We start from the raw sequence: 25,106 nt of genomic DNA, 5'->3' as shown, positions 1-25,106 counted from the left end.
GCTTCCTGTAGCTTTTAATGAGTTCCTGGATCCTGGATGAAGGTATATTTGACCATTCCTGTTTACAAAACAATTCCAGTTCAGTTAAGTTTGATGGTCGCCGAGCATGGATAGCACGCTTCAAATCATCCCACAGATGTTCAATTATATTCAGGTCTGGGGACTGGGATGGCCATTCCAGAACATTGTAATTGATCCTCTGCATGAATGCCTGAGTAGATTTGGAGCGGTGTTTTGGATCATTGTCTTGCTGAAATAACCATCCCCTGCGTAACTTCAATTTGTCACTGATTCTTGCACATTATTGTCAAGAATCTGCTGATACTGAGTTGAATCCATGCGACCCTCAACTTTAACAAGATTTCCGATGCCGGCATTGGCCACACAGCCCCAAAGCATGATGGAACCTCCACCAAAATTTACTGTGGGTAGCAAGTGCTTTTCTTGGAATGCCGTGTTTTTTTTCCTCCATGCATAACGCCTTTATGTATGACCAAACAACTCAATCTTTGTTTCATCAGTCCACATGACCTTCTTCCAAAATGTAACTGGCTTGTCCAAATGTGCTTTTGCATACCTCAGGCGACTGTTTGTGGCGTTCTTGCAGAAATGGCTTCTTTCGCATCACTCTCCCATACAGCTTCTCCTTGTGCAAAGTGTGCTGTATTGTTGACCGATGCACATTGACACCATCTGCAGCAAGATGATGCTGCAGGTCTTTGGAGGTGGTCTGTGCATTGTCCTTGACTGTTCTCACCATTCTTCTTCTCTGCCTTTCTGATATTTTTCTTGGCCTGCCACTTCTGGGCTTAACAAGAACTGTACCTGTGTTCTTCCATTTCCTTACTATGTTTCTCACAGTGGAAACTGACAGTTTAAATCTCTGAGATAACTTTTTGTATCCTTCCCCTGAACAACTATGTTGAATAATCTTTGTTTTCAGATCATTTGAGAGTTGTTTTGAGGAGCCCATGATGCCACTCTTCATAGGAGATTCAAATAGGAGAACAACTTGCAAGTGGCCACCATAAATACCTTTTCTCATGATTGGATACACCTGCCTATGAAGTTCAAAGCTCAATGAGGTTACGAAACCAATTTAGTGCTTTAGTAAGTCAGTAAAAAGTAGTTAGGAGTGTTTAAATCAAGAAATTGATAAGGGTGCCCATACTTTTGCACCGGTCAAATTTTGTTTACATGCGGATTGCACATTTTCTGTTAGTGCAATAAACCTCATTTCAATCCAGAAATATTACTCAGTCCATCAGTTATTAGATATATGAAACTGAAATAGCTGTTGCAAAAACCCAAATTGTTATAAAGAAAAAAGGTTAACATTAATAGGGGTGCCCAAACTTTTTCATATGACTGTATATTGTGATATGATCACTGGTACTGTGCTGAGAGGGTTAATGTGTGTTACCTGGGCCGGGTGTCTGGTGGACTGCTAATGAGATGGGTGGGACGGCTGTTCACCATATCTCCACCTCGGGGTGTGGTCCGAGAGGTAAAAGTCAGGCCTCTGGACACACCCATGGCCCTGCTCTGAACTTCCTGTGGTGGAGGAAGTAGCCGGGTTTGTCTGTGGGTGGAGGTGAGGAAACCTGCTGACTGATAAGGCTATGTTGGGATTTATCTGGCTGGACTGAACCTGGAGACCTGGTGCTTGGGAAAGTGCCTGTCTCCTGCAAGTAAATGCCATCTTGTATGCAGTACTGGCAATCTGCTATATGCAGTCTGAATAAAGAAGCCTGTGATTAAGGAAGTGCCTCCCGTGTATACCTGAAGCACGCATGCTGAGTGAGTACCCCCCAGGTTGCGAGGTGCAACGTCACATATGGTGCTAGATAGCGGGCAGCATTTCCAGGAGCACAGGTTGGATTTCCGCACCTATGGATCAGCCGGGTCCACAAAGTTTTTCGGCATACTGCTGCAGGGGTTTGTGGTGGATCGGCGGGTCCACGAACAGGGACAGCGCACTCCAGCTGCTGGAGGTGAATCAGCAGGTCTGCGGGGTTCCGTGCTGCAGTGGCGAGTGACCAGTGACTGGAGGTTCCAGGCCAACCCGGGATTGCGGGGCCCTACTTGGTGAGCAGTGACACACCACAGGCTGGAGATCCTGGTTGTGCAGGCGGTACAACCCGGAAAGGTTAGTGGTTCTCTAACCCCCCCCTGTCTTTGACCACCGGGTATTCCCCATTGGAGCGCCCCTCCTGTTCCTCTTCTCATTGCAGCATGGAGGGGCTCCTGAAACACCTGCTGCAGAGCCAGCAGTACCAACAGTATGTGCCAGGAGGTCCAGCGACAGCCGTGGGGGCTGAAAGCCAAAAAGGGGGAATTGTTCATACAGACGTTATGGAGGAGCTGTACCAGGTCCTGGTGCGTGGACAGCAGGAGCTGTCAGTGTGCAGCAATGGGGCAGCAATGGACCAGTTTGAGCGTTCCCTTCTGGGGCCAGTATGGGCACAGGGTGCCCAGGGAGATATCGGGGAACGGTGTGAACTGGGGTTTACAGACGCTGCAAGGAAGCCGCAGAAACCCCAAAAGGGGGCGGTGTCCCATAAAGGGGTGGTCGCCCAAAAGGGGGCGTAGTCCCAGAAAGGGGTGGTTACCCAAAAGGGGACAGAGGCCCGGAAAGGGGTAGTTGCCCAAAAGGGGGCAGAGTCCCAGAAAGGGGTAGTTGCTCAAAAGGGGACAGAGACCCGGAAAGGGGTGGTTACCCAAAAGGGGCGGAGTCCAAGAAAACGGTGGCACAAAAACGGGCGGAGCATCCCAAATCCGAAGGTGTAGTGGCACCGATGTACAGTAGCCAAGGACAATGCTGCTCATGCTATGCGTGTCCAGTCTGCGGCAGACTGCCCGGCTAACCAGAAGTCACACCTGTGTTCCGTGGAAGTTGATGGCGAATGTGTTACTGGGCTGATAGACTCTGTGAGCTTGGTGTCCCTGGTGAGGGCCTCGCTCAATACCTACCTGATTCCTGGAAAGATGGAAGCCAGCTGCAGACATGGAATCATGGGAGAGTATCCACGGTCCCGAGTGATCATTGAGACGGATGGGGTGTTTGGATCCGTTCATGTTGGTGTAGTGCCTGACTTACCGCATCCCATTATATTAGGCCGGGACTGTGAATATTTTGAGGACTTGTGGGAGCTGGGGAAAGTGCCCGTGTGCTCATGCAAAAATCGGAGTGGTACTAAGGAAGCCCCACCCCAGCTGGAAGCTGGAAGAAGGGTACATTGTTGTATGTTTTTGGGTAAGAAGGAGGAGAGAGCGCCTCCTAGAGGCAACAGTCCTAAGTTAGGGGTGACCAAGGAAAATGGGGGACATGCCCAACTTAGTGACATGACCTGTAAAGTAGCAAATGATAGTGTGACCATTCAAAACGGGAGAGCTCCAGACAGAGGGGCTGACACCTGGTTAAGTGGGGACGTGTTAGTCCAGGACACCAGGGGGAGTGACGATGACTCCAGTAAAAACACTGACTCAAGAAAGGTGACAAACGAGTACAGTGGGGTACAGAAGGGTAAAACTACCTCCCGACGCCGAAGACGTACTAAGCGCCGAGAGGTGGCACAGGGTATGGCGTCTGAGGGTGCAGAGAAAGTGACATACCTGGGTAATGAAAACACGTTGCCAGTAGCAACTGCTATGGTTGAGTCAGACAGTGATATCCTGCAAAAGAAAGAGGAATCAAAGACTGAACTGACACATTGTCATGACAGAAATCAGCAGGGTGAAATTGCAGGGAAGGAACCGACCAAAGAAGTAATGGCGGTGTCTCCTATAATTTCCGAGCATGAAGCTGGTGGCCTGTCGGATGAAAGCGCTGTAGGAGATGACATCCTACAGAGTAATATAGGAGAAGAAATCCTGGACAGTGTTGGTGGAGTACAAATCCACAAAGGTCCTGGTGAGCAGACCAGTAAGCTACCCAGTGTGGAAGTGATGAATGTTGAAAATGGTGCCAAGGTTCTAAGAAGAACAGAGTACCGTGCTGAAGGATGTGACACCCTGGTAGAAAGCGATGCTGACAACTCCCAAGAGAAGGCAGAGGGTGACACTGCAGAGACCCAAGAGGAAGTTGGAGGGAATGCAGTGAAGTCCCAAGACACAGCTGGTGCTGTAAAAGTGGAAAGAGCCTCGGAGGAAGAGGTGAAGTCTGGACCCGAGGTCTCATCAGGAGCTGAGAGCCTGACTGACTCAGTGGGTAAGACCAAGATCTCAGAGAAAAAGAATGACTCAGCTAAGAGCCTGAAACCCAAAGGCTCTGAGGCCGGGGGTGAACCTGAGGAGGGTGGGACTCAAAAGATGAAGCCTTTGGTAAAGAATATGGAAGGAAGTAAGAGACCTCAGGAACTGTCTAGTGTCCAAGAAAGTAAAGGAAGCAGACCAGTCTTCGAGTGCCGGATAGACGTGCCGGAAGACTTAAGAGAAGCCTGTGCAAGTGAGAAGGTGCATGAGAGGTTCCAGAAGGCAGTAGGAGCCTGTAAAGTGTACTGGGCCGCAGAGACTAATCGGTTGGTGGTGTGCTCTTTTAGTGATGTCACAAAGAAGCGAGTGGCCATCCTGAGGGACATGCACCTACGGTGTCTTCGTACGAAGTGGCTCATCACTGCAAAGAAGGATGAAGACACCAGACGCTTGGAGCAGCTGACCGCAGGGTTTCAAGAAGTGGTGGTTGTGAAAACAACATTAATTGGGCTGGCATTGAGAGCCCTAAGAAATAATATCAAGCAAGCCAGGAAGGTTCCAGGGGTTATAGCCGTGCATCTAGAAAAAGACAGTGGAACATTCCAAATCTATGGGAAAACTGCAGACGCAGCAAAGACAGCTCGACGGTTGTTGGAGTTTGTGGAAGAGACCGTTCAAGTGCCCAGAGAGATGGTCATGAGGCTTATTGGACGACATGGAAGAGCCATGCAGGAGATGGTTGATGATACCGGTGTGACGAGAGTAAGAATTGATATCCATAATGAAGCCAGGATACCCTGTGAAGTCGGTATGGTTCCCTGTGCCATTGCGGGAACGACGGAGTGTGTTGCAGATATACGAGTCCTCCTAGAATACCGCCTGGGATACTTGGAGGACTTAAAACAGTTGAATCTAGAAAGACAGAGAATTGCGAACCAACTCCGCCTAGTTGGTGTGGGATGGCGACCATGTAGGGGTTATGGCCCAGAAGAGAAAGGTAGCCCGCTCGATGAACGTGTTGCCTCAGAGGGCAAAAGCAAGTCCGATGGTACAATGTGCCAGGGTCACAGAGGACTCGGGTATTTGTCAGGCTATAGTTCGGACTCTGAAGGGTCTCCATCCTGTGAGACACAATCCGAAGGACTGAATGAAAGGAGTGCTGCGTCGTTAGCCAAAGACGCTGACAAGAGAGTACACTATCTGAGACACAGACGAAGACGCCCGGGAAGAATAGCCCACGAGAGATCTGTGAACAGATCATGCGGAGGACCTAGTTATGGCACCTCTTCTGTCAGCTCCCCGTGGAGGCCCCTCGATAGTGACCCCTCTAGTGGTCAGGTTAGCTCAGGGACTGACAGGACGGTAGTGCCGACTAAGGGAGAGTCCCCCTCCTACTCCGACTATGGGCAGCAGCCTTGGAAAGATGGGTTTGACCTGGGGACATCTGAGCGAGTTCGCTGGGAAGGATCTGGTGACTGTGACGGACGGTATGTCAAGGGCTGTAGTCCGGGGCGGACAGAGCGGGTGCTCTTATCCGCTATGTCAAGGTGCCAAAGCCCCCGGCTTTGGGCAGAGGGGGAGGATATGTGATATGATCACTGGTACTGTGCTGAGAGGGTTAATGTGTGTTACCTGGGCCGGGTTTCTGGTGGACTGCTAATGAGATTGGTGGGACGGCTGTTCACCATATCTCCACCTCGGGGTGTGGTCCGAGAGGTAACAGTCAGGCCTCTGGACACACCCATGGCGCTGCTCTGAACTTCCTGTGGTGGAGGAAGTAGCCGGGTTTGTCTGTGGGTGGAGGTGAGGAAACCTGCTGACTGATAAGGCTATGTTGGGATTTATCTGGCTGGACTGAACCTGGAGACCTGGTGCTTGGGAACATGCCTGTCTCCTGCAAGTAAATGCCATCTTGTACGCAGCATACCTCCCAACATTTAAAGATGAGAAAGAGGGACAAAGTATGCGGTGCGCGTAGCGCGTCGCGGCAATTTAAAGCCACGCCCCCTAACCACACCCATTTTGCAATCTGTCACGCCCACATCCAATTCTTTTCAGCACTGCTGATCACATTGTTTAAGGCTGCATGCCCACGATCAGTATTTGCAGCATTTTGGATGTAGCGTGTTTTTGCTGTGTCTAAAACGCTGCATTGGAAAGTACAAGCACAGTGGAGGGTTTCTAGAAATCTTGTGCCCACTGTGCTTGTTTTTTCTGCAGCAAACACTGACCTGCGGAGCGTCTTTCCAGACTGCAGCATATCAATTGTTTGCTGCAGTTGCATGCGTCCTCCGTAGGGAGAACACAGCAGGAGACCACAGCGCACTGAACCCTGATTGTGGGCACAGGCAGCTGCGTTCTCCTGCGGAGGAGACGTGCAGCCCCGCAGGTCAGGACCCACTGCCTCCAGGACACAGCGAGTCCTGATTGTGGGCACAGGCAGCTGTGGTCTCCTGCGGAGGAGACGTGCAGCCCCGCAGGTCAGGACCCGCTGCCTCCAGGACACAGCGAGTCCTGATTGTGGGCACAGGCAGCTGTGGTCTCCTGCGGAGGAGACGTGCAGCCCCGCAGGTCAGGACCCGCTGCCTCCAGGACACAGCGAGTCCTGATTGTGGGCACAGGCAGCTGTGGTCTCCTGCGGAGGAGACGTGCAGCCCCGCAGGTCAGGACCCGCTGCCTCCAGGACACAGCGAGTCCTGATTGTGGGCACAGGCAGCTGTGGTCTCCTGCGGAGGAGACGTGCAGCCCCGCAGGTCAGGACCCACTGCCTCCAGGACACAGCGAGTCCTGATTGTGGGCACAGGCAGCTGTGGTCTCCTGCGGAGGAGACGTGCAGCCCCGCAGGTCAGGACCCGCTGCCTCCAGGACACAGTGAGTTCTGATCGTGGGCACAGGCATAGGCACATATACGGTACATATTTGAAGACAAATTCCATAAAATACATATAAACAGACAAATCTATACACAGTCATCTACACTGACATACATGGATATATACATCATACATATACACACATTGGAGGTAATAATATGGGGAAGCCGGCAGCAGCCGCACTCACCTACCCCGCTTGTCTCTATCCAGCTCCTCCTCGCATGTGATCACTTGGCATCACTTTAACAGACCTAGCCACGCACAGTGTATGTATCACAAGAGAGGATGGGGGTTTATATACTAATATATAAAACCCCCATCCTCTCTTGTGATACATACATAGCATACTATATATATATACACTGTATATCTATACAGTATATACAGCACAGGAGGGGCTGGGGGCTACAGTATATACAGCACAGGAGGGGCTGGGGGCTACAGTATATACAGCACAGGAGGGGCTGGGGGCTACAGTATATACAGCACAGGAGGGGCTGGGGGCTACAGTATATTCAGCACAGGAGGGGCTGGGGGCATAGACAGTACTTGAGGGGCATCCATATTAGGCCTGTTTCAGATGTCAGTGATTCTGGTATGTATGTGCTAGTTTTTATACGTACGAGAATCACTGACCTATGCAGACCCATCATAATCAATGGGTCTGCACACACATCAGTGATTTTTCACTGACCGTGTCTCCGTGCGGCGTACATGCATATCCGTGAATACCACACAGAAACATGTCCAGTTTTTTTCTGGCATCACTGATGTCCCACAGACCACACTATGGTGTGATCCGTGAAACACGTACCAGAAAAACACGGACATTTAAAATAAAAAGCTTTTTCAACTCACCTTCTCCAGCGATGCTGAGTTCGGCAGCTGCTCTCTGCTTCTTCCTGGCCGGTTCATTATGGCATGCATATTCATTTATGCAGCCAGAGCTGGCCCGGAAGTAGCTGCAGAGGTGAGAGAGCGGGGGCAGGTGAGTATATGTCCATGTGCAATCACGGCGTACGGATCACGTATCACGGATTGCACATGGACAACCACTGTGTACCAATATATAGCATAGAATCTGGCTCACAAAAATAAGTTAGGTGCCACCGAGAAAAAAGTCAATAGTACAGAAAGTCAGCTTGGGCACTCAAAGAATTGAAAAAACGAGAATATTGATGCTTATTAATGCCAATTTTTATTCATGCAAAGGTCTGTGCTATTATGACGTTTCGGCCATACAATTTTGGCCTTTATCAAATAAATGTACTGAAACAAAAGAAAAAAGAAAAAATACAATATCAAATCTCATAGACATGTACAGTCAATTTTACACATACAGTCAATTTTACACATAATGCATGCAACAAAAAATTCGGCCAATGTTTTTGGCGTTTGAACAATACGTACAACAAACAAAAAAACCTGATGTACACTTGTATGAATCATCAATTCATGATTGTTCAATTAAGAGACCCTAGTATACCTAACACATATGTATAGAGGCATTATGAAGAAAAATACGTACCACAAGAAACGTATATGAGGTTAGACTGGTGAAATTAGGTTCACATATGTTGACCAGTGGTACCTTAGTGATCAACCTGAAGTAGAAAACAAACCCATCTTGAGAATATTATAGGTACTTCATGTATAAGTGTATGTAGGGGACCGTAAGGAAACCTAAAGATTTATGTAGATTACACAAAATCGACAATAAAATTTACCTTTGCTATTATCTATGTGACATGTCTCTTGGAGACCCAAATGTTCACTAGCAAGCTGTGGTATATGGTCCGCTAAAACGCTTGAGATACAGAGAGAATGATAAGAATTAGATTACGACCACCATCCGGTGAAGGAGGGGGGTGGGGTTTTTTTAAGAAAAAAGGGGGAGGGGGGGGGGGGGAAAAGGCCAGGGCTTAGTACAGATTCAGTCACCATGTTGAGCACAAAGAGTAATGTAGTGTTACCTTAATTACCGTCATTTAACCTCTCAAAGGGGCTCATGCTCATGTTGCTGCTGTACTATGGGACCAAGTTCCTTCAAATATGAAGAATAGAAGACAGACTGAGTAACATGGAGAAGATGAGACATATATATACAGGATGGGATTTTCATCACTCACCACTGTGTATGTTCAAATTTAGTCCTTGGTATACTGTTAAAGATTCTTTAGGGAATATCTCTTTGAGTATCTATAAGTTTTTGTAGAATTATTAAAGAGTCATTAGCTTTTCTACAAGGAGTATTAATAAATCCCTGTTAGTTACCTGGGTAGGCCAGATGCAGCGGTGGTTCAGTGGAAATACACTGTCAGTGATCCTGTAAGCCCCGTATCTACAGCCCCCCTGTGAGGATCTGTAGGATTAACATAATCAATGACCATGTCACAGTAATCATTCCAAGAAAGAGTAGAGGGACAGACCCCCTGTCCATTACCTGAGTACGCAATTGCAGTGGTGATTCCGTGGGGAAGAAAGCTGCGTGATGACCGGAGGTACCGGCGGGTGTATGGCGGCCGCCATTTAAAGCTGAATCATGTGCACAGGAAATCCTGTGAGTGACACGCTGCGCCGTCCGTGGAACGCACCAGCGCGCTGGCACAGGGGGCACCCCGGTCAGGGACGCCCCCCGCGCATGCGCACAAGCGGAACACAGGCGGCGTAATGCCGGTCGTGGAACAGGAGCGCGCGCCAGGACGGACGCGCGCCCATGCCCCACACACGGCATGTGGAAGTGAATAGGGCGTGATACCCTCGTATGACTGACGCAGGCGCGGGCACGGGTATGGATTCCCGCGGCCGCGCACGCATGCGTACATACTCAGGATAAGTGTGTACAGTACATTAGGTGAAACCGGAGTGATCCATAGGTAAGCGTGATGTGGTGATGACGTGACATCCGTGCTGGCATATTAAGGTGCCTAGGGAATAAAGGAAAAAGTGATTAGTCTTATGAAGGATTACAGTAACACGTCCACAGTTTTAATGAGCTAATAATATAAACTGTCTAAATGCCCCTCAGAGTATAAAACAAGTATGCCTATATAATCTAATTGTAAATGTCCCCTGTACCCCAATTAAATCTAAATTCTCAAAGTCCCCTATTACATACAAAATTCTACTTAATTCTAATAGGACACCTCATATTCACGATTGAGGCCATTGGGCTCGAGTGTCTGTAGGGTGTAAATCCAGAAGGATTCCCTTTCTTTTAGTTTTAAGACCCTATTACCCCCCCTCCTACTAACCGGGATATGCTCAATTACTTGATAGCGCAATTGTGAGACCGAGTGGCCTGCCTTCATGAAATGCGCAGGGATTGGTAGAAGTTCGTATTTACATCGAATAGTAGACTTGTGTTTACTTATCCGGTCTCGGATATGCTGGGTGGTCTCCCCAACATACCCGAGACCGCAAGGACACTTTATGAGATAAATCACGTATGATGAATCACATGTATAAAAGTCCTGAAGATGGAAAATTCTACCTGTACGTGGATGGGAGAAAGAGCTACCTTTCGTCATATTTGAACACTGCATACAATGTAAGCACGGGAAATTGCCCTTTCGTGCAGTATGGAGAAATGTTTGACGGGGCTCCTTCTTTTGGGAACCTACATCTGCTCTAATCAATGAATCCCGCAAATTTCTCGGTCGTTTGTCACAAAACAAAGGTGGATTCTGGAAGGCTGGCACTTCGGGATAAGATTTACCCAACAAGGACCAATGGCCAAGAATGGCCTTTTTTATCTGCGATTGAAAGGGGTGGTATGTAGAAACATACGCAGCCCTAGGTCCCTTAATCACGGGTTTCTCTCTGTCAGTGGGGCAAGGGACTGCAATACTTTGTGGGTAACCCCTGTTCATAAATTTTTGGCTGATTTCTGCACAGCGTTCTGTTTGAGTAACCGGATCAGACACTATGCGTTGCACCCTTTTGATCTGTGACATTGGCAGAGCCTTTTTCACGTGTTTCGGATGTGCACTTGTGAAATGTAAAAGGCAATTTTTATCAGTTGGTTTCGTATATAAATCAGTGATTAGTTTACCATCCGGGCACTTCACTACCATAGTGTCTAAAAAGCTAATATTCTGTAGGTCATGGTGCAGCGTGAATTGTAGACCCTCCAAGCAGCTATTAAGATCCATGTGAAAGGAAAGCAATGAGTTCAAATCGCCATGCCAGATCAAGAATATGTCATCTATATATCTGCACCAAGTGGTGACATGGGAGGCATATAGATGATGATTATAGACAAAATTGTCCTCAAAATGTGCCATAAATAGATTCGCATACGGCGGCGCCATATTAGAGCCCATTGCGGTCCCTTTCCTCTGCATAAAAAACTGATCCTCGAAGAGGAAAAAGTTATTATGTAGTACAATCTCAAGAAGATCCAAACAGAATTTTCTTTGATGAGGTGAAAGTATGGTTTGCTTATCAAGAAATGTGGTGACAGCCTCTATGCCCTGTTGATGACTAATGCTCGTATAGAGACTATTCACGTCAAGAGTCACTAAAATGTCATCTGGGGAACTGTTCTGTACTGTCCCGAGGAGCCGAAGGAAGTCCGAGGTATCTTTAACGTAAGACTGGGTAAGGGGTACTATTGGATTCAGAATTTTTTCTAGTGTTATGGCCAGTGGAGAAAGAATGGACTCTGTCGACGCTACTATAGGACGCCCCGGTGGTTGAGTTAGATTTTTATGCACTTTCGGTAAAGTGTAAAAAAACCGGTGTGATTTGATGGTCCTTGATTAAGAAGTCCGCCAACTTCCCATCAATAGTACCTAATCCTGTGTATTCATCCACCAGGTGCCTAATAGTCTCCCTAATCCTTGGTGTAGGATCATGTGGAATGGGGGTATAGGTGGTTGTGTCATTTAACTGTCCGTAGATCTCATTCACATAATATGACCTATCCATAACCACTATCGCCCCACCTTTATCTGCTGGCTTAATTATCAATTTCTTATTATCCTTTAGCCCCTGTAAAGCTTGTGTCTCCTCTGATGTTAGATTGTGACGTATGTGCATATGACCGTCCCTTATATCACCAATAACTTTCTTGGTATCTGCAGTAACTAGACCGATGGCCTCAATCGTGAATATGAGGTGTCCTATTAGAATTAAGTAGAATTTTGTATGTAATAGGGGACTTTGAGAATTTAGATTTAATTGGGGTACAGGGGACATTTACAATTAGATTATATAGGCATACTTGTTTTATACTCTGAGGGGCATTTAGACAGTTTATATTATTAGCTCATTAAAACTGTGGACGTGTTACTGTAATCCTTCATAAGACTAATCACTTTTTCCTTTATTCCCTAGGCACCTTAATATGCCAGCACGGATGTCACGTCATCACCACATCACGCTTACCTATGGATCACTCCAGTTTCACCTAATGTACTGTACACACTTATCCTGAGTATGTACACATGCGTGCGCGGCCGCGGGGATCCATACCCGTGCCCGCGCCTGCGTCAGTCATACGAGGGTATCACGCCCTATTCACTTCCACATGCCGTGTGTGGGGCATGGGCGCGCGTCCGTCCTGGCGCGCGCTCCTGTTCCACGACCGGCATTACGCTGCCTGTGGTCCGCTTGTGCGCATGCGCGGGGGGCGTCCCTGACCGGGGTGCCCCCTGCGCCTGCGCGCTGGTGCGTTCCACGGACGGCGCAGCGTGTCACTCACAGGATTTCCTGTGCACGATTCAGCTTTAAATGGCGGCCGCCATACACCCGCCGGTACCTCCGGTCATCACGCAGCTTTCTTCCCCACGGAATCACCACTGCAATTGCGTACTCAGGTAATGGACAGGGGGTCTGTCCCTCTACTCTTTCTTGGAATGATTACTGTGACATGGTTATTGATTATGTTAATCCTACAGATCCTCACAGGGGGGCTGTAGATACGGGGCTTACAGGATCACTGACAGTGTATTTCCACTGAACCACCACTGCATCTGGCCTACCCAGGTAACTAACAGGGATTTATTAATACTCCTTGTAGAAAAGCTAATGACTCTTTAATAATTCTACAAAAACTTATAGATACTCAAAGAGATATTCCCTAAAGAATCTTTAACAGTATACCAAGGACTAAATTTGAACATACACAGTGGTGAGTGATGAAAATCCCATCCTGTATATATATGTCTCATCTTCTCCATGTTACTCAGTCTGTCTTCTATTCTTCATATTTGAAGGAACTTGGTCCCATAGTACATGTCAGGTTTCCAGGTTTTCCAGTTCTTTTGAATCAGCTTGCCCTCAGTTAACATGGAGTTTAAGGTTCTGTTGCCCTACTTCCTGTCCAGCTGCTTAAAAGGCCGCCTCTCAGCCCAGTCCAGTGCCTGAGTATACTGCTTGCTGTGTGCTCCTGCCTTGCTGCTGCTAATCCTGATTGCTTTCGGATCCTCCTAAAGACTACCGACCGACCGACTCTGGACCTTACCCGGTTTCTCAAGCTGTGCCCGGATCCCGTCTGCCATCTTCGGTCAGCACTCTGCCCGGTTTTCTCTGGTTCGTAACCACTCTGGACAATCATCCCGTACGGACACTCCTGGACTTTTACCGCTTGCCCCTTGTGTCCCGGCTGCTGCGCATTTAGGCCTTCCGGGGTGATTGCCGGACAGTCCCTGTATAGGGGTTCGCTCTGGTGGTCTCCCTGGGGGAGTCCGGTGCGTGGCCCCGGGAATTCCCTCCGCTCCGTTATCGGGAAGGTATTTTGTGTATTTGTACTGCTGTGTTTGTTCCGTTGTTAACTACCGTGGTTACAGATTATAAAACATCTTGTATCAAAAACTCGTCTCTGCTGATCATTGCCCTACGCTATCGAAATCCTCAGAACATATAATAAGTATTACATTATACTCAGGCCCAAAAAGAGGATTTCGCTGGGGCAATGACTGAGACACGAGGAGTAGATCAGCTCTTTTCTATGATTAACTCCTTGCAGCAGGAGATGGAGGTGGTGCAGACTAAACTGAGAGATGTGGAGGCACAGCTGGGCCATGATCACCAGGTACTGGGGCCGGCTATACAGGACTTGCAAGTCAGAGTGGAGGCTCAGGAAGCCGTCCCCACTACGTCCGTATCAGCTGCCGGTATGCCTAGGTTACCCCCATTCCGTTTCAATGGTGACCGTAGTCAGTTTCGTGGATTTGTGAACCAATGTATATTGTTTTTTGATGTACATGCTGATTATTACCGTTCTGACCGGTCCAAAGTGTTATGTATAATTATGTTATTAACCTCACGAGCACTGGCTTGGGCTAATCCTATGATAGAGAACCGGGACATCCGTTTAAATCACCTAGATGATTTTCTGAACGCAATGGCGCAAATGTTTGATGATCCGAATCGCCGTGCTACCGCTGAATCGGCTCTCCTTTCCTTACGTCAGGGAAAGCGTTCTGTCGTTGAATACGCCACTGAATTTAAGAGGTTAGTGGTAGACACCGACTGGGGAAACAATGCATTATTGTCTGTTTTCAGAAAGGGGTTGTCCGGTACCATCAAGGACGAGTTAGCTCGTTCCGAATCTCCAGGGGATTTTGAACTGTTTCTCCAGCACTGTGTGCGTATTGATACCCGCTTGACGGAACGTAGACAGGAAAAATGGGCAGCTGTAAACCGTGTAAACAACTTTGCATTTCCTTCCAGAGAACCCGCTCTCAGGACGCCACGGGAGGCCGAGGACGTTCCTATGCAAGTGGACTCTCTGCAAAAGCGAGAGACCAATGAACGTCGCGAACACCGGCTCCGTGAGCGTTTGTGTTTCTATTGCGGTCAATCGGATCATTTCTTGATCGACTGCCCGAAACGTCCGAATCGCCCAAATAAGGTATTGGCAGCCATGGCAGAGTGTGACAACACGGACGCAGAGTCCGATATCTCTGAGGCAAGTGGACACTTGGATGCAGTATTTCCCTTGACTGTAATGTCAACCTCACCGAAGGACTCAGAAGGGAAATATACCCATTGTTCACTCCCCATTCAGATCCGGTGGGAGGGACAGCTAATACCTACCTCTGCAATGATAGACTCTGGGGCAGGGGGAAATTTCATGGACTCTTCTTTTGCCAGGAAACACGGTATCCGGACTCAGCAAAGATCCTCACCGGTTACCATGGAGACGGTAGACGGATCTCCGTTAATCTCTGGACCAGTTGATCGGGAAACCGTACCGCTAGAATGCGTCATGAAGCCAGGTCAGCAGGAGACCCTTGTTTTCATGCTAATTTCATCTCCTCATTTTCCGATTATTTTAGGTATTCCGTGGCTACGGTCTACAAATCCGGTCATCGATTGGGAAACTAAGGAAATATCCTTCCCACCGCAGAATATTCCGACCATTAGTCCAACTGTTCCGGTTCCAGTACCACCAAATGCGGAGAGCACTGTACAGGTACCTGTTTTACCCCCGGTTTACCGTGACTTCGCTGATATATGCGACAAAAGAAAAGCCGACCGACTTCCCCCGCATAGACCGTATGATTGCCCCATAGACTTACTCCCAGGGGCGGAGATTCCGTTTGGTCATGTCTACCCGTTGGCGGCACCTGAGCTAGGAGCGTTAAAAGAGTACATTGATGAAAGCCTAGCCAAGGGATTTATTCGTCCGTCTACCTCACCCGCAGGGGCACCCATCTTTTTCGTGAAAAAGAAGGAGGGGACTCTGAGACCCTGTATTGACTACCGGGAATTGAATAAAATAACCATCCGGAACCGGTATCCGTTACCGTTGATTCCTGAGCTATTGGAGAGGGTCCAACAGGCAAAAATATTCACCAAATTGGACCTCCGTGGGGCATATAATCTGCTTCGTATACGTCCCGGAGACGAGTGGAAGACCGCGTTCCGATGTCGGTACGGACATTTTGAGTACCTAGTGATGCCTTTTGGACTTTGTAACGCTCCCGCGGCATTTCAACATCTAGTTAACGATATTTTTAGGGATATCATGGACCAATTCATGGTGATCTATCTGGACGATATCCTAATCTTTTCTGATTCTCTACAGGAACACCAGGAGCACGTCAAGACCGTACTTACCCGTCTGAGGGAAAACCACCTGTACATTAAGCTGGAGAAATGCGAGTTCCACTGCTCACAAATACAATTCTTAGGTTATGTCATCTCTCCTCAGGGACTAAACATGGAGTCGGGCAAGATACAAGCAATTCTGGACTGGCCGGAACCGGGAAACATCAAGGAGGTACAACGCTTTGTCGGTTTTGCCAACTTTTACCGACGCTTTATCCGTAACTTTTCAGAGATTGTTCGTCCCATCACTCTGTTAACCAAGAAAGGACAGAAGTTTGTGTGGTCCGCCCAGGCCCAGGAAGCATTCCATCGTCTCAAGGTATGTTTTACCTCAGCGCCAATATTAGTCCATCCGAATCCCGCACTTCCCTTTATCGTGGAGGTCGACGCTTCCGACTATGCATTAGGGGCCATTCTTTCTCAAAGGACCGGGGACAAGAGTCTCTTGCATCCGTGTGCCTTCTTTTCCCGTCGGTTGTCCCCTGCAGAAAGGAACTACGACATTGCGGACAAGGAATTATTGGCGATTATTTCCGCTTTCAAGGAATGGAGACACCACTTACAGGGAGCCGCGCAGCAAGTGATAGTACTCACGGATCATCGTAATCTGGAATTTCTTAAGTCTGCCAGGTGCCTGTCTCCACGGCAAGCCCGTTGGAGCCTATTCCTTAACCAGTTCAATTTTGTCGTTACATACCGTCCAGGTTCACGTAATGGGAAAGCCGATGCCTTGTCCCGAATCCACGCCGTGGACTCCGTGCCTGGAACCCAGTCTCAGACCGTGTTATCGGATGCCAATTTCGTTGGAGTACTCCAGGACCAGGACTTGTGGAAGGACATCAAGCTGGCCTATGATGGTGACGTATTTCTTGCTGCCCCCCCGAATGATGTAACTCTTGTTCTTCGGAATGGTGTGTGGTTGAGAGAGCGACGCATTTATGTCCCGGAGGCCGTAAGACTTCGGGTTCTCAAGTTGGTCCATGACTCCGTGTTGGCTGGTCATAGGGGGGTACAGAAGACGCAAGAATTTCTGAGCCGTTTTTTCTGGTGGCCTACCTGTTTAAAGGATGTGAAGGACTATGTCCACTCATGTGTGGTTTGTGCCCGGTGCAAGGTCCCTCGTGTGGCTCCTACGGGACTCCTCCAGCCGTTACCCGTGCCATCTCGCCCTTGGGGGTCTATCTCCATGGATTTTATTGTGGAGTTGCCAGTCTCATGCGGACACAATACCATTTTAGTGGTGGTAGACCGATTGACTAAAGCTGCTCACTTCATTCCGTGTACCGGTCTTCCCTCAGCCGCAGAGACAGTGGATTTGGTTATCCAGAACGTATTCCGATTGCATGGGGTACCAGACGAGATCATCTCTGACCGGGGCGTGCAGTTCACGTCTAGGTTCTGGAAGGGGTTTTGTACGGCACTCCAGATTGATGTCTGTTTGTCTTCTGCATACCATCCTCAGACAAATGGGAAAACCGAACGGACAAATCAAACCCTGGAACAATACCTTCGATGTTATGTCAGCCATCTCCAAGACGATTGGTTGAAGATGCTTCCGTTGGCGGAGTTCTCATATAACAACACTCAGAGCAGCTCCACTAAGGTAACGCCTTTTTTCGCTAACTTGGGTTACCATCCGAATGTTTTGCCTAGGTCACCGGTTGCGGTTTCGGTGCCAGCGGTGGAGGACAGATTGACAGAGCTACGACAAAATCTGGAGGTTCTGAAGGACACTGTGGCTACGGCCCAGGAGCGTTACAAGAGGTCGGCCGACACTCACCGGAAACCGGCACCCATGTACAAGGTAGGGGACTCTGTATGGTTGTCCACCAAAAACCTGAGATTGGGTGTTCCTTCGCAGAAGCTGGGACAAAAATTCATCGGTCCGTTTAAGATCACCGGGATCGTGAGCCCTGTGGCCTGTCGGCTACGGTTGCCGCACCATCTAAAGGTACATCCGGTCCTTCATGTGTCTCTCCTCAAACCTGTCTCCCCTAATACGTTTCGTGGTCGTGTTGTGCCTCCTCCTCCGCCTGTGATGGTCAACGGCGAGGAGCAGTTCGTGGTTGAGGACATTATTGACTCCCGGCTCCATCGTCGTCGGCTTCAATATCTGGTACGTTGGCAGGGGTACGCCCCCGAGGACGATTCCTGGGAACCGGTGGGTAACATTCGGGCACCCCGGAAGATCGCTCAGTTTCATCGACGGTTCCCGGACAAGCCGGGCCCTGATCCGTCCTGAGGCCGTCTCTGGGGGGGGAGTAATGTCAGGTTTCCAGGTTTTCCAGTTCTTTTGAATCAGCTTGCCCTCAGTTAACATGGAGTTTAAGGTTCTGTTGCCCTACTTCCTGTCCAGCTGCTTAAAAGGCCGCCTCTCAGCCCAGTCCAGTGCCTGAGTATACTGCTTGCTGTGTGCTCCTGCCTTGCTGCTGCTAATCCTGATTGCTTTCGGATCCTCCTAAAGACTACCGACCGACCGACTCTGGACCTTACCCGGTTTCTCAAGCTGTGCCCGGATCCCGTCTGCCATCTTCGGTCAGCACTCTGCCCGGTTTTCTCTGGTTCGTAACCACTCTGGACAATCATCCCGTACGGACACTCCTGGACTTTTACCGCTTGCCCCTTGTGTCCCGGCTGCTGCGCATTTAGGCCTTCCGGGGTGATTGCCGGACAGTCCCTGTATAGGGGTTCGCTCTGGTGGTCTCCCTGGGGGAGTCCGGTGCGTGGCCCCGGGAATTCCCTCCGCTCCGTTATCGGGAAGGTATTTTGTGTATTTGTACTGCTGTGTTTGTTCCGTTGTTAACTACCGTGGTTACAGATTATAAAACATCTTGTATCAAAAACTCGTCTCTGCTGATCATTGCCCTACGCTATCGAAATCCTCAGAACATATAATAAGTATTACAGTACAGCAGCAACATGAGCATGAGCCCCTTTGAGAGGTTAAATGACGGTAATTAAGGTAACACTACATTACTCTTTGTGCTCAACATGGTGACTGAATCTGTACTAAGCCCTGGCCTTTTTTCCCCCCCTCCCCCTTTTTTCTTAAAAAAACCCCACCCCCCTCCTTCACCGGATGGTGGTCGTAATCTAATTCTTATCATTCTCTCTGTATCTCAAGCGTTTTAGCGGACCATATACCACAGCTTGCTAGTGAACATTTGGGTCTCCAAGAGACATGTCACATAGATAATAGCAAAGGTAAATTTTATTATCGATTTTGTGTAATCTACATAAATCTTTAGGTTTCCTTACGGTCCCCTACATACACTTATACATGAAGTACCTATAATATTCTCAAGATGGGTTTGTTTTCTACTTCAGGTTGATCCCTAAGGTACCACTGGTCAACATATGTGAACCTAATTTCACCAGTCTAACCTCATATACGTTTCTTGTGGTACGTATTTTTCTTCATAATGCCTCTATACATATGTGTTAGGTATACTAGGGTCTCTTAATTGAACAATCATGAATTGATGATTCATACAAGTGTACATCAGGTTTTTTTGTTTGTTGTACGTATTGTTCAAACGCCAAAAACATTGGCCGAATTTTTTGTTGCATGCATTACGTGTAAAATTGACTGTATGTGTAAAATTGACTGTACATGTCTATGAGATTTGATATTGTATTTTTTCTTTTTTCTTTTGTTTCAGTACATTTATTTGATAAAGGCCAAAATTGTATGGCCGAAACGTCATAATAGCACAGACCTTTGCATGAATAAAAATTGGCATTAATAAGCATCAATATTCTCGTTTTTTCAATTCTTTGAGTGCCCGAGCTGACTTTCTGTACTATTGACTTTTTTCTCGGTGGCACCTAACTTATTTTTGTGAGCCAGATTCTATGCTATATATTGGACTTAATTTTTTTCTGAGCTCCAACGTTTTGGAAACCGTTACTCGTGTCTTTTACTACATTATCTTTCAACGAGGAGGAGACCTCATCTATTCTATCTAAAGTCACCACCTCCGGTACCTTTCTGACCATCCCAGCAGAGGAAACAAGATCCAGGGACTACGAGAAAGTCTATAGAAAATTAACGGCATTTGAACTGCATTCTATTACGCTAGCTGAATACTTTAAGACAAAGAGGATTCCCCGAGGCCTAAGGGTCCCACTTCGGCCTACATTATTCTCTGACAATCCAACGTTCTGTAATAAATTTGAAGGGATTCTCAACAAATGTTCATTGGACATCATTATACTTACCATTGACTATCTGCAGCAAGAGATCACGGATACTACCAATCAGATACGCAGCATCGAGGAACAACTAACCAATACTCTTCCTACAGCAGAGTGGAATAATATCAAGACTCGGACTCAAGAGACCATCACAGAATTTAGAAAAACATTGCAAGACCGAAAAAGGTCTAAGTTTATCAGGGACCAGGAGGACTATCAAAGGGACCGTGTGTATAAGTGGCGTTTTTCTGATTCTCACGACAAACGGCAAACTTATCAGTCATCCTACCAGAGATCTACCAGCTCGGACAGTGACCAGAGCCACTCACGAGGGGCATCTTTTTTAGGACCTCGTCGTCCCCCAAAAGAAAGACGAGGAGGGGGAAGAGGAAACCCCGGGACCTCACAAAAGATCACGACCCGGTCACAGGTAGGACCAACATCGTCTTTAATATTTCCTCATACCACTTATCACCAACAGAGACGAGAGTCCTACAGAAAGGACTCTCCTTCTGTCCCACCCCCTCATTTAATGAGTTTTCACTAGATCAGGAGTTACGCCGTTTCTTCAGGTCTGTTAGACTGAAAGTTCACTTTCGTTCTTTAGACATTAATCACACTACTGCCCTGCCAACTGATCCCCATATGTTTAGATTAAATGATCTTAAATTGTCCATACCCAGTACATTTTCTCCTCCAAGAACTTATCATCCTGTGGAGACCTTTATCGGTCTAGTTACTGCAGATACCAAGAAAGTTATTGGTGATATAAGGGACGGTCATATGCACATACGTCACAATCTAACATCAGAGGAGACACAAGCTTTACAGGGGCTAAAGGATAATAAGAAATTGATAATTAAGCCAGCAGATAAAGGTGGGGCGATAGTGGTTATGGATAGGTCATATTATGTGAATGAGATCTACGGACAGTTAAATGACACAACCACCTATACCCCCATTCCACATGATCCTACACCAAGGATTAGGGAGACTATTAGGCACCTGGTGGATGAATACACAGGATTAGGTACTATTGATGGGAAGTTGGCGGACTTCTTAATCAAGGACCATCCAATCACACCGGTTTTTTACACTTTACCGAAAGTGCATAAAAATCTAACTCAACCACCGGGGCGTCCTATAGTAGCGTCGACAGAGTCCATTCTTTCTCCACTGGCCATAACACTAGAAAAAATTCTGAATCCAATAGTACCCCTTACCCAGTCTTACGTTATAGATACCTCGGACTTCCTTCGGCTCCTCAGTTCCCCAGATGACATTTTAGTGACTCTTGACGTGAATAGTCTCTATACGAGCATTAGTCATCAACAGGGCATAGAGGCTGTCACCACATTTCTTGATAAGCAAACCATACTTTCACCTCATCAAAGAAAATTCTGTTTGGATCTTCTTGAGATTGTACTACATAATAACTTTTTCCTCTTCGAGGATCAGTTTTTTATGCAGAGGAAAGGGACCGCAATGGGCTCTAATATGGCGCCGCCGTATGCGAATCTATTTATGGCACATTTTGAGGACAATTTTGTCTATAATCATCATCTATATGCCTCCCATGTCACCACTTGGTGCAGATATATAGATGACATATTCTTGATCTGGCATGGCGATTTGAACTCATTGCTTTCCTTTCACATGGATCTTAATAGCTGCTTGGAGGGTCTACAATTCACGCTGCACCATGACCTACAGAATATTAGCTTTTTAGACACTATGGTAGTGAAGTGCCCGGATGGTAAACTAATCACTGATTTATATACGAAACCAACTGATAAAAATAGCCTTTTACATTTCACAAGTGCACATCCGAAACACGTGAAAAAGGCTCTGCCAATGTCACAGATCAAAAGGGTGCAACGCATAGTGTCTGATCCGGTTACTCAAACAGAACGCTGTGCAGAAATCAGCCAAAAATTTATGAACAGGGGTTACCCACAAAGTATTGCAGTCCCTTGCCCCACTGACAGAGAGAAACCCGTGATTAAGGGACCTAGGGCTGCGTATGTTTCTACATACCACCCCTTTCAATCGCAGATAAAAAAGGCCATTCTTGGCCATTGGTCCTTGTTGGGTAAATCTTATCCCGAAGTGCCAGCCTTCCAGAATCCACCTTTGTTTTGTGACAAACGACCGAGAAATTTGCGGGATTCATTGATTAGAGCAGATGTAGGTTCCCAAAAGAAGGAGCCCCGTCAAACATTTCTCCATACTGCACGAAAGGGCAATTTCCCGTGCTTACATTGTATGCAGTGTTCAAATATGACGAAAGGTAGCTCTTTCTCCCATCCACGTACAGGTAGAATTTTCCATCTTCAGGACTTTTATACATGTGATTCATCATACGTGATTTATCTCATAAAGTGTCCTTGCGGTCTCGGGTATGTTGGGGAGACCACCCAGCATATCCGAGACCGGATAAGTAAACACAAGTCTACTATTCGATGTAAATACGAACTTCTACCAATCCCTGCGCATTTCATGAAGGCAGGCCACTCGGTCTCACAATTGCGCTATCAAGTAATTGAGCATATCCCGGTTAGTAGGAGGGGGGTTAATAGGGTCTTAAAACTAAAAGAAAGGGAATCCTTCTGGATTTACACCCTACAGACACTCGAGCCCAATGGCCTCAATCGTGAATATGAGGTGTCCTATTAGAATTAAGTAGAATTTTGTATGTAATAGGGGACTTTGAGAATTTAGATTTAATTGGGGTACAGGGGACATTTACAATTAGATTATATAGGCATACTTGTTTTATACTCTGAGGGGCATTTAGACAGTTTATATTATTAGCTCATTAAAACTGTGGACGTGTTACTGTAATCCTTCATAAGACTAATCACTTTTTCCTTTATTCCCTAGGCACCTTAATATGCCAGCACGGATGTCACGTCATCACCACATCACGCTTACCTATGGATCACTCCGGTTTCACCTAATGTACTGTACACACTTATCCTGAGTATGTACGCATGCGTGCGCGGCCGCGGGGATCCATACCCGTGCCCGCGCCTGCGTCAGTCATACGAGGGTATCACGCCCTATTCACTTCCACATGCTGTGTGTGGGGCATGGGCGCGCGTCCGTCCTGGCGCGCGCTCCTGTTCCACGACCAGCATTACGCCGCCTGTGGTCCGCTTGTGCGCATGCGCGTGGGGCGTCCCTGACCGGGGTGCCCCCTGCGCCTGCGCGCTGGTGCGTTCCACGGACGGCGCAGCGTGTCACTCACAGGATTTCCTGTGCACATGATACAGCTTTAAATGGCGGCCGCCATACACCCGCCGGTACCTCCGGTCATCACGCAGCTTTCTTCCCCACGGAATCACCACTGCAATTGCGTACTCAGGCAATGGACAGGGGGTCTGTCCCTCTACTCTTTCTTGGAATGATTACTGTGACATGGTTATTGATTATGTTAATCCTACAGATCCTCACAGGGGGGCTGTAGATACGGGGCTTACAGGATCACTGACAGTGTATTTCCACTGAACCACCACTGCATCTGGCCTACCCAGGTAACTAACAGGGATTTATTAATACTCCTTGTAGAAAAGCTGATGACTCTTTAATAATTCTACAAAAACGTATAGATACTCAAAGAGATATTCCCTAAAGAATCTTTAACAGTATACCAAGGACTAAATTTGAACATACACAGTGGTGAGTGATGAAAATCCCATCCTGTATATATATGTCTCATCTTCTCCATGTTACTCAGTCTGTCTTCTATTCTTCATATTTGAAGGAACTTGGTCCCATAGTACAGCAGCAACATGAGCATGAGCCCCTTTGAGAGGTTAAATGACGGTAATTAAGGTAACACTACATTACTCTTTGTGCTCAACATGGTGACTGAATCTGTACTAAGCCCTGGCCTTTTTCCCCCCCCCTCCCCCTTTTTTCTTAAAAAAACCCCACCCCCCCTCCTTCACCGGATGGTGGTCGTAATCTAATTCTTATCATTCTCTCTGTATCTCAAGCGTTTTAGCGGACCATATACCACAGCTTGCTAGTGAACATTTGGGTCTCCAAGAGACATGTCACATAGATAATAGCAAAGGTAAATTTTATTATCGATTTTGTGTAATCTACATAAATCTTTAGGTTTCCTTACGGTCCCCTACATACACTTATACATGAAGTACCTATAATATTCTCAAGATGGGTTTGTTTTCTACTTCAGGTTGATCACTAAGGTACCACTGGTCAACATATGTGAACCTAATTTCACCAGTCTAACCTCATATACGTTTCTTGTGGTACGTATTTTTCTTCATAATGCCTCTATACATATGTGTTAGGTATACTAGGGTCTCTTAATTGAACAATCATGAATTGATGATTCATACAAGTGTACATCAGGTTTTTTTGTTTGTTGTACGTATTGTTCAAACGCCAAAAACATTGGCCGAATTTTTTGTTGCATGCATTACGTGTAAAATTGACTGTATGTGTAAAATTGACTGTACATGTCTATGAGATTTGATATTGTATTTTTTCTTTTTTCTTTTGTTTCAGTACATTTATTTGATAAAGGCCAAAATTGTATGGCCGAAACGTCATAATAGCACAGACCTTTGCATGAATAAAAATTGGCATTAATAAGCATCAATATTCTCGTTTTTTCAATTCTTTGAGTGCCCGAGCTGACTTTCTGAACCACTGTGTACCGTGAATCACGGAGTATGAAGGACTATATGCGTGTTTAACACGTCAGTGAAGAGCGTCTGTGTTTTTCACTGAGGGGCATACATGTTA

The 25,106-nt window shown here is 47.1% G+C and overlaps 1 protein-coding gene across 1 annotated transcript in view; it reads left to right on the top strand.

Annotated features, from left to right (window-relative positions):
- Positions 1-25,106, top strand: part of LOC142313039 (uncharacterized) — a 177,351-nt gene that overhangs the window by 126,900 nt on the left and 25,345 nt on the right. The window contains exon 10 of the mRNA XM_075352024.1: positions 3,602-3,606. Coding sequence (XP_075208139.1) covers positions 3,602-3,606 — 5 coding nt within the window. The remainder of the gene's footprint in view (positions 1-3,601; positions 3,607-25,106) is intronic.

This window comes from Anomaloglossus baeobatrachus, chromosome 5 (assembly GCF_048569485.1).
Source record: "Anomaloglossus baeobatrachus isolate aAnoBae1 chromosome 5, aAnoBae1.hap1, whole genome shotgun sequence".
Taxonomy (NCBI): domain Eukaryota; kingdom Metazoa; phylum Chordata; class Amphibia; order Anura; family Aromobatidae; genus Anomaloglossus; species Anomaloglossus baeobatrachus.
The sequence above is the reverse complement of the archived record's forward strand: the minus strand, read 5'-3'. Positions and strand labels throughout refer to the sequence as shown.